Raw genomic sequence first — 15,281 nt, forward strand, 5'->3', positions numbered from 1 at the left:
TTTGTGTCTATCAATACCTATTAATCCATCCTTGAAGAAGAAACGATAGGAGTACAACTATTCGTTAGCTAAGCGATCAATTTCTGTAAGAAAGGAGAATACGCTTTGGAGAACCATACCAGAACTGCAACAAATCAAAACTATGAGCGAAAGAGGTCTGAGGCAAGGCTCATTCTGAACTTAAGACTACGGTTGTTGATGTATTTTTAGACTTGGGAAAGGTTTGGTCCGATAAGCGATGATGCTGCAAATTCTGTCAGAAAATAGAGGAATACAAGTACATCTTCTAAAAGATTGTGCTGACAGATTTGAGAAGTTTAAAAGTTACTTGTTACGGAGGAATTATTTTCCAAATTTCCACTCCAGATTTTAGTATGCTCTGAGGAAATAGGCTTGAAAGAGGAGCTGTATTCATCTGGCAACTCTACTAAGGTTGCACGTAAAATGCTCTGATGTGAGTCACATTCAACTGTTAGTGTCCTTATTTGTTCAACAATTTGACCTTAACGCTGACAAATCCATATTACGGTTGGCTACAGGTAATGGTAAGATATATATCTCAGGCGATACTCTTAATAACTTAGCGGGTTTTGCTACAGGACTTATAATGATCTCAATTATGTCCTCAAGTTAATAATTAAAGCTGTTGTTTTGCAATTATAAGTAAGCCTTTACTTTTAAAATTAAATTATTACTAAAATAAATCTTTTAGAATTACCTAACAAATGTCACGGTACCTACCTTAACACCTCTATTTTTCCAGTTCTTGTCGAATTGTTTCAGAGCTCATCCCTTAGTCTATTCCCTTACACAACTTGTATCTCTAATTCCGTATATTTCTTTCTTGATACATTCCTTTTCACTAAACCCTCAAGTCGCACGTGCTTGGACGTGACACAAACATGCGATAAGGAAATTTTTGAAATTGGCTGTGGAACGTGAAACATGATTATTTTATTTGGGCAAGCTGAACCGTGGTGATTCTCCTACTGTTATCCAATAAAAAGCTCTTAATAGAAACAACTCTGAGGAAGTACACTTCAAATTAAGATTTCTTTAATAAGCGGAGAAAGATTTCTAAAAGGATTGTAGATTACATACCAAAAGAATGGAGGGAGTTCACGAATAGACAGGTCCCCCAAAGGAATGACCAAAGAAAGGATTTTGAAATAAACTGGGAAGATGGAGAGAAATAACTTTGTGAATTTTTACATGAACTATGTTCACCATCAACGAAAACGTATTAACGAAAAGATATATTCCGAGTCCGCATACTATCCGCAGATATTAAAGTTTTGAATCCAGCATTCTGACCTTTCAATGTTTTAAAAAGATTTTAAACAGCGAACATAATGCAAAATTTTATTAAAAATTGAACATAAATTTTTATTTTATTCATAGAATTTCCAAAATATTGTACATAATCATATAACACAAATATTTATTTTGCTTTGATCGCCACATTACTTTTCTTACAATAAATATTTAAAATATAAAATGTTATAAAATAATTCATTACATATTTACAAATATACTATTCTGATGGAAATATCTGAAACAAAAATATCTAAATATCTTTACTGGAAGTAAATATCTAAGAGCATTAGATAATACGAAAACAAAAATTTATAAGTGTTAAATTTGTAGTATAACAAAGATTTATAAATTAATAGCAATTGGTATGGTTAAATTCGCGATTAAACATCAATTATATAACCAACCTCAGTAAAATTTTTGTACCAGTTTTGGAGAAAATTTTTGTTAAATTAACTGTAAAAATAATTTTACGAGAAGTAACATTTATTGTTTCAAAAAATTATTTCAGCAGCTCTTAATTGATATTTTATCAGAGCTAGAAACCTCATTTTGGTGTAAGGTCGCCAAATGAGTTCATTTACTAGTTTAAAAATTAAAGTAGAAGTGGAAGCAACTTTTTATTTTTTAAATGTAAGGAATACATCTATAGAAGATTGAGCTTCCGTTTCGATCCTAAAGTTAAATGCTTTAACTTAAAAAAAACATAACTTTCAAATCTGGAGGTAGAAACGGAAAAGAATCATGAAAAAGAAAACAGATAAAATGTGCAAGTATGAAAATCTTCAAATTCAATACCAACATTTATTTTCTTCTTTCTCTCTCTTTGACCATAAATCCTAAAAATCTGTTATAACTATGTTATAAGAAAGCGCAATAATTTGGCACAAGATTGCATAAAAGTAGATAATAGTATTAATATGAATTTAAAAAAATTTTAGCGTATAGGAATTTTTGGAATATATATTTATTCTTCATTATTTTAATCAACTGTATACGTTTTCTTCTGTTTTAGGTAATTTTTATTTAACAACAACTTTCAATACGAAATCAGAAATAAAGAAAATAAATTTAATTTCGTATTACTTGCATTTTATGTGAAGAGTCTTAAGTCAAACTGTTTCATTCTTCATTTTTATAGAATTTTTTTAATATCACTTTTCAATGGGAATATTTTTACTTTTTCTTATTCAATCATGACAAATTTTCGAGTTTTCAATAAGAGAAGATCAAATATTTGAAAATTTATTCAAACCAAGCGACAAATATTTCTTTTTTTTTTTTACTCTTATCAATTGGAATGTTAATTCCATTTAGGTAAGCACTAATTTATTTTCACATCTAAATTACATCGCCCATTATCTCTGCTTTTAAAACATCAATTCCAGCGATAGATAACTTATCTAATTGTTGACTTACTTAATGCTAAGACCTAGTCGTTTTCACTGACCAGCTTTCAACGAGTTGTATTCTTTACTGTTTACTGATAGAATGAATTAAGAGTTTTAACAGTTTCTGATGGACACTACATTTAGTAAAAACCGAATTTAATTAACCTGAAGTATAATTTAGTATTTGCAGTATTACTTTCATGGTTCTAACCACCTTCAACAGTACAACTATTATCCAAGAGAGTAAATCAGTAATAGAAACAGAAAAAGATTTGCCCCACAACTTCAGAAGAACCAAATCGGTGTCTCAAGGTTGACTGGATAAAAAATGAAAAATGAAAAAAAGATGCCGAGTAATTATGAATGATCCATTTATCAAATAGAAGAATTTTGAAAAGTAGAGTTACGCATTGTCAGATGTGTGTAGAACAGAAGTTTGTAGTCGTCAGATATGTCATAATATTTAAAAAAGATATTACTCTCAAAAGAAAGAAACAGAAAATAACATAATATAGAAGTACATAATGAGTTACATTCAAGAAATCGATTTTTTTTTGCACAACGAAGAGAGTAAAGAAATCGCTAGAAATAGTTTAATGTCTCGCCAAAGATCTTTGAATTAGCAGAGAACTACAGAATACCAAGTGAACAAACTTTCAACAATAGTTTTTATCAGTATTTTTCTTTAATTACCTTTCTTGGTTTTAGATTTTTCACTTATCTTCAAAGACTTGTACGTTAGGCTTGTTTAGATCGTGCAAATTGAAAAATGGCTGCCTATAAGCCTAATCTTCTATCCAAAGAGATCATTGTAAGATAATGGGCTACTGTAAAGTGTTAGTGAACTTTTTTGTGTGCGCAAAATAGCTCGAGTTTGCCTGTGGGTACGCTAAGCCTAAATAGTTGTACACTTCAACTATCTCTGCAGGCCCTTGGTGTATTGTTTATATATTAGGTTGTAAGTAGTAAGTGTTGTTAGGCTGTGGTATCCGCAGAAATGATATAGGAACCCTGAAGGAGTGGCAAATCCACTTCCTCTTACTAACTCGTAAGAATAAGTAATTTTATTATTTACTGAACAACAAACATGGATGAACAATACTAAGATTCACCAATGTTGCTGTTCGCCACCTCCGTCTATATCAAGAGTATAATGAACGTTTCAGAAAACCATCCAGTTAGTGAGTTTGACTACATGTGCAATGATTGGCAAAAGTCAACGATCATTAATTGCCAATCAATGATTTACCTATGCAAATCCCATCCATCTTATCCTAAAATATTTTTCAACCAATGCAGCGAAGCTACCAAAGCTTTCAGGAAGAAAGTGAACTTAGAAATTCTATTATTCAAACCCTCTTTTTGAGTTATCAACTATTGAAATAGTTTGACTTTTTTTCAAAAGTGACTTACTGTTTTTAATAAATATAAATTTCAATGTCTCGAACAATTTTTTTAATGTACCTACCACTGACTGAAATCATTTTGTTATGAAATGAAATTTTAATAGCTGAATTATAATAACAACTTCAAAATGAACATAAAAGTATTAGTATTAAAATCAAATCTTACATTTTAAATTGCTATTGGTGTTACAACATATTTATTGATTTATTCAGAAAAGAAAGACTTAAATTTTATATATATATATATGTACTTTTTTGACAAAGATAAATTTATAAGACACTAACAGTTTCAACTATGTATAAGTGATAATATTTCATTATTCATTTTTCCTCAAAATTAATTCTCGCTACAAAAAAAAATTAATATAAGAATTTTTATATGTATATTTTTTAAATTTCTGCTATTTAAATATAGTTTAAAATTTAAGGAATAGGAAAAGATTTGCTACAATTATTTTTGTCTTTTTTCTTTCTTTAATTTATACAATTGAATTAATAGAATAAAAGTTATTTTCGAAGCAACTGTTAGAATCACAGAGTATTCTTTAATATTAAAGATTATATTTACAAATATTTTACAAAGAAAATGTTCTAGTTTATACTAATTTATTAGGAATTTATTTATTTATCTACTTTTTTATTTCTATATTATTTAAAGGAAGAATATTATTTTCACAAGATGAATCATGATTCAATTCTAGAAAGTTTTTAGTATCAAAATGTTTCGACTCTTTACATAAACTTAATAGAAATAAATATGTAGATAAATATTAAAAAATGAACTTAAATTCATGTGCTATATACAATGCAAAGTTAATTTCAGGCACTAAAATAGTAGATGCTAAAATTTAATAGTTATCAAAACGCGTAAAACACAGAAATAAAAACGTATGTATAGAATTTATTTCTAATTAAAAATAGAATTAAGTATTAAATGAATTATGTTCAACCTACTTTGGAGAACCAGGGTAAGGAGGATCTGAAGTTGGCAAGTTGGCTCTCTCTTCCAAATAGAGGGTCTTCTAGTTATTGGGAACAATGACCCTTCACTCTTCTCTTAGAGAAACCCGGGTATTTTGGCAATATGGGCAAAACTGTTGAGCCTGAGCTCTCTTAATCTCCTGAGGTAAATGGACATAATGATACTTAGGATATGAGTAAATTTTCTAGCATCTTTCAGGCGGAAAGGAAATTCACCTTAAATTGGAAGATGCGTTCATTTTACACTTAATCCCAAAGAATCGTAATCAGAAATACTACCTGATGGCAATCTACCATTAATGCTTAGAGTTCGCATATTATCTGCTCAAAATTTTGGAGAATAAAACAAAAATGATAGCCTGGACTAGAAAAATAAAGTCACAAAAAACTATGGGGGAACAACTATCCTCTGGATACAGCCCAACTTATAAAGCCGTCTTCTGTAGCAAAATCGTCATCAACTAGCAGAGCTGAGCTTCGACATAGAGACAGACGAAGATCTGTTCGACAACATTAACCAAAATTAGACCTGCTATGGCGAGATGTTTTCTTACGGAGTCACCTAAACGTGCTAACAGTAGAGAGATGAGACACACTTCCTAATGAGGCCGGTCGCGTACAAATTTATGGTTTCCTGGGTGGGTACTAGGTGTTTTAGGAGAAATACCGTCTCTAAAAGCTGAGATGGCGGAAAACCTATCAAGAAATATTTGTTTATTTATTTTTTTCTCCTTTCTGTAATTGCATAAACTAAATTTGAGCCCAACTGTATTCTAAAAAACAATGAGTAAATACCTATAGAAATAATTTATGCTAAGTTTTTAGATCTAATTAATTATAAAGGATCATTTAAATTTAAGTTGAAGAAGAAATACTATGCCACTAAAAGTTTAAATTGGATCATATCATTAATAACTTTTTTTAATAATTTTGTGTTTTATTGATATGTTAATAAGTTTATATTGTTTTAAATTTTGTATAAGTATGTGAGCAAAATATAATAAAAAGATGACATTTATAGAATAATAAGAAAAAAAATCAGGTACTAAACAGTTATTCCTTTTCTTGAAAATTGCGAAAAGCTTTGCGAAAATGGGCGTTTGGAAAACGTGAATTTTTCTTTTTTTTCGGTTTTAACTCACTATCAGGAATAAACTAATTTAAATTTTGAGAATGCACACACACATATTTATCTTAATATTTTTTTTTTATAAATACTATTAAATTTGTATAAAATATAAATTATTATATACACAGTTTTTTGATATAACAATGACATAACATGTACATATATTTAATGTAAGATTTGAAGATTATTTAACTTTAGTTTTAACATTATTACATTAACAGTTGAAAGTAAGAGGCCTTTATTATTTATATATTTAAGAACATTTATCTTTTTCTGGAAATTGAAGAACAGATAAAAAAGTGTTGTTTTTTTTAAGTTAAGAAAAAATAGAATTTATAACTAGTTTCTATGTAACTTTATTTTTGTTTAAATAAACTGTTTTATTTAAAAAATTATTTATTTTCATCATATTTCCTTTTACGTTGCAAATAAGTTTTCAATTCATTAAATATTTTCTTTAACTTTTCTTCATTAATATTTATAAAGTTCATGTAAATATAACTTTTATTCGAAAAACTTCTTTTTAGGCAATTTGTGAAGCACAGTTTTTCTGTGTTTGTCAGTTGTCTAATTTTTTTTTAGTACGGCCATTTTATAATGAAAATAATCGACTAGTTAATGAAATAAATAAATAAAGGCTTAAGTTTATTTCGATGAGTCCTAAGAGGAGTAAAGTCATTTAATTTGTGCAAAGAAGTGAGCAATTAGAATACAAAAAAATTCAACATCATTATAGCAAAAGGTGAAAAACACGAAATGGACAGGGAAACAACCCAATCAAAACTAGTCTAATAAAGAAGTTTTTCCGGAACCGAATAGCTTCCGTACCTTGATTCAAAAGTGGTCTATTCATCACGGTTTTGTTACTGAATGTGACTTCCAATTATGTTTTCAGTTATTCACAAACCTGATTGAGATTTTATCATGTATTTATAAAAATGTGTGAAAATGTTTTATAAAATTAAACCCTATTAATTGTGTCCCGATCTAGTCTAATTTTTAAAATTGAACAGTAAGTACGAAACCCTTAAACACACAAAAAGAACAAACTGGTCTATGAGTATGGACAGCGTATCTCAAAAAAAGTATAAAAGAAAAGGGATATTCTGTAATGATCCCAATATCACACAGAAGAAACAATTTTTTTTTTTTAATTTGTTGAAAATTTGTGGGCCTACACTGATACTTTTATCTGATGATGTCCAAGAGATTATTCTATAGAAGAATGGCAGTTTGGTTACACTTTTTAAGAAAAGCAAGAATATTGACCTTAACTTAAAGATCACATGGACATACCATCTCCATTACCTCTAATTTTTACGAAAAAGTTTAAATTAAAACTGTCCGGCAGGACAGTTGTATAAGGGTTAAGTAACTTTTTAAACTGTTAAGTTTTTGTTAAGGAGATCAGTAATAATGATTGCATTAAGAGACAGTATTGCGAGTTTTTCTCACTAAATTTTTAAATATTATTAGGAGTTACAAGATACTCACAGTTTGTTTACCTTCCAAACATCGAGCTAATTCCCATCATTGTTTGGGTATATCCTTGAAACGTACATGTTATACATCAAGGCGAATAAAAAAATGGCTTGCACCCACCACTTAGGCACACCACATTTATAATATGTGCCATAACTGCAATTTAATATTAATAAATTAATTTATAGAATAAATAGATAAATTCACAAATAATTTGTTTAAATTAAAATTTCTAGGTTACTACCGATGTCAAATCGAATTCAAAAGCGAGAGAAATTACACAAAAATCAGGCTAAGCGATAATTGAAAGGAGCGTGAAAACAAGTTGAGAAAACGCCCTTACTATATGTTAAGATTACTGGCCAACTTGCTCGGTAAAACCCCATATTTCATGAAATGTCACTTGCACCACTTCGCCGAAAAATTATTAACTAAATAAGAATCATTTAGAGAGAAAAAAAGAGAGAGGTTCCGGAAATAATACGGTCGATTTTTATCAGTTTATTAAATGTTTTTCTTTTTGTTTTTTTTTTAATTCTGTCAGAAATTAGAAATTCAATAAAATCTTCAGAAATAAGATTAGTTTGGTGTAGAGAATTTGATTTCACGTACTGATTCCATTGATACCTTTTGTGCGTGGATTAAATGTTTCTATGAACATCATGGTTAAATTATTGGCTACAATCCAATGAGAAGAAGGAAGACTTTTTTTTTCCAAATTGTGAATGTGGTGAATTTAGTGTCGTCGAAATGAATGAATATCGAAAACTCAAACAGCTCGTATAAACGCATGCAATGCAAGCCTAATTAATGCAATATTTTTCTGTGACAAACATAGATTCCTAAACTTATGAATGGCTATAATGGTGACTAAACGTGACTTTCAAATATTCTTTTAGTACAACCATATCAATTTAAAAACTTTATATACTTGGTAAATGTTAGCATTTTAAAAAACCACTACGATTTATCGATGTTCTCGACTTATAGACATAAAACAGAGCTTTGTTTGTTTGTATTTTTTCTAAATCAATTTTGGCACCTATTTCTCCAGACTCTACACAGACTTCAGAATATTGATAAGTTCGAGAACTCTTTTTCAACTTTTTTTTACATGAACTTTAAAATATATAAATTTTTTACCATTTTATCTTACAACTTTACACTTACAAAACTATTATTAACATTTTCTCATTTTATTTTAAAATATTAAGGCTCTTTTCTTTTTTTACGTGATCGCAGTCGATGGATCTCAGGTTTAAAATAAATACTAATATTAACAGAAATATTTAAAAGTAAGATAACATACATTTTCTTCTTTATACAGAATTCATATAATTAATAAAGGTGAAAAAATCGGAAGAAACAGATAGTAAATCTATACAGAATTTTTCTGATAGAAGTTTAAACAATCTGGACCCTTCGCTCTTTCTCTCAATATTATACCACTATATCTTTTCTTTCTTTTTGAAGAGGAGACGACATAATTTTATTTTATTAACTGAAAAAGCAGTTTCTTTTGTAAAAAAAAAAAAAAAAAATCATTTCTGTCGCTAATAATTACAAACATCTCATTTACCTTTTATAATATAAAATTAGATATGTCACATGTTAAAATATTTCTTGCCTCGGGCGACCTCCTCATTCGTTTTTTTAAAAATTAAAATAATATGGACATACTCACGTTAATACCTTTCATCAATTTCAATATCTTTTGCTGAAATGGTACAATGTTTGACGTACGTCTATCCGATCACAAGACTGTATCCAGTGTTTCCAACGATTGTAAGATCTGTTCATCTCTTGAACACCATTCAACAAGTTCATCTATCGTAACAACGCCATCTTTGTTTGTGTCGATCAGCTGTAAGCCAAATTAAAATCAATTAAGGAATGATATATTTTTTTAAAAAAACAGTTGAGAATCAAAATTTTTACATAAAAAAACTAATTTTTCTTGATTATTCTATTACCTCGGATTTAACTTTGATGAGCTAAAAAAAATTGGATTAAATGTGGCCAAATCCTAACGATAAAATATGCCAGCCTTCTCTGTACTATCCTATCCAGGAGATATATTTTTATAATTTATCATAGATCTTTGTAAATAAATAATTTGTTATTTATTTTGAGGGTCACCTCAACCGAAATCAAAATAGATGTAGAGATTTTATTCAAGTTTTCCTATCCACGGATCTTTATCATTCAAACCATTTCTGTGCAAGCTCACCATGCTTCCAGATAACCACTACATTGACAACAAACAGAACTTTGACTTTCAGAATGTGACAGTACTCGATAGGGGAAAAAAACAGTATAAGCGAAATTTTCTTGAAATGTGCCACATAGTAAAACAGAACAACACAGTTAACTTTAGGACAGACACGACGAATTTGGCTAACTGCTACAATTTTGTCATTAAAAAATAAATAGATATCCAAATTTTGTACATAATTATTGCTGTTTTTTTTAAAATTTACTTCAAATCTTTTGGTTATTTGTTATTTAGTGCATAAGGGTTATTTGGTTTCTCCTGTGTTTTGTGTTTAACGGTTTTTGTTGTTTAAAGAAATTTCCCAATATTTATTGTATTTACTCTTTTGTTGTAATTAGTCTATTGTATCTGTTCAATTGTAATTACCAAAATTCCCGTGTAAGTCCCGCTAAATCTGTATATATATACCTGCATCTCCATTTCTGGCTCTTAGTTTCTGTAACTCAACCAACCCGCATAGCCACGTAAGTTTCAATAGTTATAAAGAATTTATTGTATTTTACTGTTTATTTTTGTATTACTGATTTTTACTGTTTTTTCTATGTTACTGACTCTGTAAATTGTTTTGTATTTGTAATATCCAGGCCCTGAAGAGGACAATATATTTGTCGAAACGTTGGCAAAAAAAACGAGTTGTTTTATTTGACCGATTCCTCGCAAATCTTCCATCCTAAGTCTTCCAGATAACCATTTAATCTTAGGTTAGCCTCATAATCTTTTGCCTTCCACATACCAGCTAAAAAATTGTCTACAGAATTTTGCCTTCTAAAACTGACGTTACCATGTCAGCCTTTCTTTTAGAATACTTCACTTCACTTGCATTCGTTTTCTACCTTCTTGGTTAGTTTTTCTTGCGCCTCTTGAATCTATAGTAGCTCTTCCCCAACATTGAATTTCCAATTTAAAATCCCCCCCCAAATCAATTAAATGAACAAACTTACATGGAATATCTTTTCAACATGTTCTTTAGCTGAATGTTCATCTACTTGTGGTTGGGTGGATCTTCCCATCATCTCGTATATGGAGTTAACAACTTCTAACATTTCCTTCTTCGTTATCAGGCCATCTCCATTCAGGTCATACAGCCCAAATACCCACTGTAGTTTTTCCTGAACACTGCCACGTGACACTTTACTCAGTATGCAGAGGAAGTCCTGTAAAATAAAAACAATGAATCGATCTATTTATCGAATGTAAAAGATAAAGAAAAATTAACAGTTCTTTTCTATGGTTATTTCTAATGATTTTCTTACACTCCAGCAATAAATTTCTGTTTGATAGGTAGATAACAGTCAATATGGGGGAGTTAGAGCTCAGCGCTGATAAAAAGAACTTTGTTTAGCAATGAATTGGTGAAGAAATCTTGAAGCCATCGGTATTCGCATAGAGAACGTCACCAGAGGACATTCTTTTTATAACGGGATTAAGATGGAGGCATATGCAGGGAATCGTAAGTCATACAGGATTTTTATGAACACAAGTAAAATATTCTGATGAAAACGTAAAGGGAGCACTACTCTCGAAGAATTTTTGTCAGAAATGATTGGGATCGGTAGGAATACAAATGTTTGATAAAATTCCCTGTTATTATGCTATCTGAGGACATTCTTGTTTGAAAAAGTACCGTTAACCATAGAGACCTAACCTTATAACGAGATTTATTCTTTAATTGCAGCCATTTTTACCAATTGTTATCATTGTAAGAAACTTGAAAGTTTAAACTACTTAACTTTATTCTAGGTAAGGCAACTTTTGGCAACAGTTAACTACATGTTCCTCATGACGATGGGTAAAATGGAAAAAAAAGCCAGTTTCATTATATAGTTTTCTACGCTTTATTGGGCCTCGAAGTAGAGTTGCTATTTTGGTGCACAATAAAGAAGTGGAAGAAATGGAGTATTGAAGAACTAAAAGCCTTTCTTTCTCTCAAGACTTAAGTAGACTGAACTACTTTTTCCGGGGACAAAAAAGCATCTTTTTTTTCTTTTTTTTTGTAATTACAATTACTTTATTTAAACAATACTTAAAATTTTTCATGAACCTAAGAAAAAAGTTTTGATCAATAATTATAATTCAACTATTTCCTAATTAATACAAATATTTATTTATTCTGTCAGCTTTCTTCCTTGCAAAGATCTGCTGTGCGGCATCCTTATTCTAAAGAAAAATAAAATATTTTGCTTTACAAGACGAATATGGAAGAAACTATTTACAAAACATCTTTATAGTTTAAAAAGAAGAGTATTTTTTTTTTACAATTCTAGTAATCTACTAATTATTTTGATCTTAATGCCATAAAGAATTTTGTAATTAAAAGAAAAATTAATTAATCGAATAACCAAGACATGCTACCCATACTTTAGCCAGTTAATTGCAGATCCAAAGACAATTTAGTCCAATAACCAATTGCGGTCACATCTTGCTCCCCCTGTATAAAAAAAAAAAAATAGTTGCTTGCTTGACTTTATACCAGATGGAGAAATTAAAGATTATTCCGACTCCAGTCGCTATTTCCTATCTTGCATACTAATACCCATTATTAATAATAAAAAGAATAAAACCCAGTGAAGCACCCAATTCGATAGCATATTGAATGAATATGAAAATAAAAGTGAATATTTCATTTATTCCAATTCATGCAAATGAGCTAAAAAACTTCATTATAAAATTTATTTTAGTTTTTAGTTGTAGTTTTCGTATACATTAAACTGAGCGATTTAATTATGATTATTTTTTATTGTAAAAGACCGCTTTGAATAGTAATAACTAATTTAAAAAATAAAATATATTAAAAGGACGATGTACTTTTTGCAATTGGCTTTAATTAAACAACAAAATCTGTAAGTAATCGCCTATTTTTTCAGGCGGGGCTTAATGCCCAACTACCAATTAGGTGCCGTGGACGGAGGCCACTAGCAAACATACTTTACTGTAAATTTCTTTTATTAACCATTAAATAAAATCCAAGGCCTAAGACCGGGAATCGAACCCAGTACCACAATACATATTAGCTTTACTGGTCTCACCTCTAACCGCTCGGCTACCAATTTTGTGGAACAAAATCTGTATATACTATATTTTTTTGAGAAAACCGAATTAAGATAAACATATGTAAATGGTTCTACACTATTTTAGAACCCGGCGCCCTATAAAAAGCCGATTTGCCTGTCTAAGAGCTCAAGAAAAGAAACGGTAGGAGAATATTGCGGTCTTGGACTTACAAGATTTTATTTTATGATTAATAAGATGAAATTAATTCCGTTCACAACTCGTACTTTGTTACTTGAATGAAAAAAATAAGAATTATTTTACTTTTTACAAACTTTGTAATAATTACCATAAAAGAAAGATGTGTAAATTTACTACAACACAGTGCATAAATTTGGTTAAATTTGTACGTAGCTAGTTCTCTTGAATCATCAATTGTTTGCCAAGTCAGTACTGACAGGAACAGCTTCAACATTGCATGAATGTTTCACTTACATGTTCGTGACAACCACTTCAGCGCCAGAGTAATAGTTCCAACTACAATCCACTCATATCATGTTACATGGCACTCAATAAACTATTTGATAGTTGGACCAGGTCAGCATGAACTATCAATCTATAAATGTTCTAATTTCTCCAGTGCATACTGTGATCTGGGATGTGAGGGTTTTTGAAATTGATCTGTTCAATTCTACTCTTTATTACAGATTTGATTTACTTCCGAGTTATTATAAACAATGACCTATTATTAGATTATCGTACCTCCATTTGTGCCAGGCGAGACTCTTCAGCACCCCCAGATATGAAATCACTCTCCCTAGATCAGAAGAGAAGTTCACATTGGAGAAGAAGTTTATAGCCAGCTCTTCCATAGGTAGAGTATATTCCCCACTAACACCTACAAACTAACCAGGTGTTGAAGTGCCACGCCCTCAAAGCTCCCTAAACCGCATATGTTCCTTAGAACAACATTAGATGGCTCCCCAAGATCAAAAGGGTACAAAAAATAACAACAAAGGGAGAGTTAAGAAGAGAGGGAAACCTATCTTCAAATGTCTCGCTGATGACCCACGAACTCCTTCCCTCAAAGCTCTGACTAGATTTCCAGAATTTGTTCCAAATTAAAAAGTTAGGAATACATTCTTCCAAAGCCAATAGATTGGGAAAACCATACCCTGGCGGCAGATCCTCCCTTAATTCTCAAGGAAGGAAATGTCTGGAGAACGCTGAGAAAGAGAGGGAGCTTCTTTGTTGGGATGAACATTTCCTAAAAAGCCTTAACTCCCCTTTTTAAGGTACTTACAATAAGGTACATATTTTTAGACTGAATTTTTCACGGATGCAATTCAGATGCGCTTAATTTGTGGCTTTGTCATCATAAAAATCACATTAATAATAATGAAATGTATTTATGTAAAAATTTATACGCAAGAGGTATACTCAATTACTAAATTCATTGCCAAATCCTAATGAATGATATAAGAAATAACAACTACTCATCAAAATAAATTTACACGAAGTATAATTTTAAAAAATATTTAGAAGAGCACTTGAAACCATGCCGACAGAGAATAAATGTCTAGTAATAATTCCTGGTTTTAAAGACAATTTGAAAGAATTGTAATTAAAATAACTAAAGAAAGTTTCAAAGCAGACACTCAAGATAAATGAAAACAAGAAATAAACTTCATAATGAATAAAGAATACTTAAAAAGAAAACAATTTTCCGTGAACATTAAGTTTAATGTTCCAAATTAATAGCTTGGCATCATTAGTGTAAAAGTGGGATCTATTATGCAGACGTTAGAAGAGAGGGCAACTACTCTCTGAAGACCTGTACAGCGAGAAGCACGCTCCTGTCTCTCTCTAATTAGATCGTCTAAGCATGCCCTAATAATTAATAGACACGCAGGTATTCAGGTGAAATGTACCTTAACCTTTAGTCTTTTAATTTCGTACTTTGTACAGGAACTTTAGTGTATTTCTTGGTTAAGCACTCAAGTAATTACTCATTAAAAAGTAGATTTATCCTCTTTCAACAGATAACAGTTGACATACCCGTATTCATTAGCAGTAACTAATCTTACGAGGTAAAAAAAAACACTGCCTGGTAGATAATTGAGTAGTTAAATAGGAAAAATGAAGAGGATACTTTTCTTTTAGACCACTATTAGCGAGGGAGCCTAGTTCCTTCTAAAGAGGATTTCCCTCAAAAGGTTGTGGTCTGGTTTAATGTATAAATGTCCTAAGAATTATAAAGAATGTACCATACTTGGGGCGTCCATTATGAGGCAGGCATAATTTATTGAAGGGAT

At 30.3% G+C, this 15,281-nt stretch overlaps 1 protein-coding gene and 1 long non-coding RNA gene across 5 annotated transcripts in view; one reads left to right on the forward strand and one right to left on the reverse strand.

Moving 5' to 3' along the window:
• Nucleotides 1–7,625: 7,625 nt before the first annotated feature.
• LOC141461151 (A-type potassium channel modulatory protein KCNIP2-like) overlaps nt 7,626–15,281 on the reverse strand; it is a 319,616-nt gene continuing 311,960 nt past the window's right edge. For 2 of the 4 annotated variants that reach the window (XM_074141913.1, XM_074141915.1), the window contains 2 exons: nt 10,920–11,132; nt 7,626–9,567 (listed from right to left, as the gene is read on the reverse strand). In XM_074141913.1, the coding sequence (XP_073998014.1) occupies nt 9,457–9,567; nt 10,920–11,132 (324 nt within the window). In that variant the 3' untranslated portion in view covers nt 7,626–9,456. The remainder of the gene's footprint in view (nt 9,568–10,919; nt 11,133–15,281) is intronic. The other 2 variants (XR_012462621.1, XR_012462620.1) reach the window with 2 other exon arrangements.
• On the forward strand, nt 10,186–12,014 carry LOC141461155 (uncharacterized). Its single transcript, XR_012462632.1, has 3 exons — nt 10,186–10,442; nt 11,260–11,428; nt 11,719–12,014. It is a non-coding gene; the product is annotated as an uncharacterized lncRNA (long non-coding RNA).

The sequence above is a fragment of the Rhodnius prolixus genome, unplaced genomic scaffold (assembly GCF_049639745.1).
Source record: "Rhodnius prolixus isolate KJV_2025 unplaced genomic scaffold, Rpr scaffold_6, whole genome shotgun sequence".
Taxonomy (NCBI): domain Eukaryota; kingdom Metazoa; phylum Arthropoda; class Insecta; order Hemiptera; family Reduviidae; genus Rhodnius; species Rhodnius prolixus.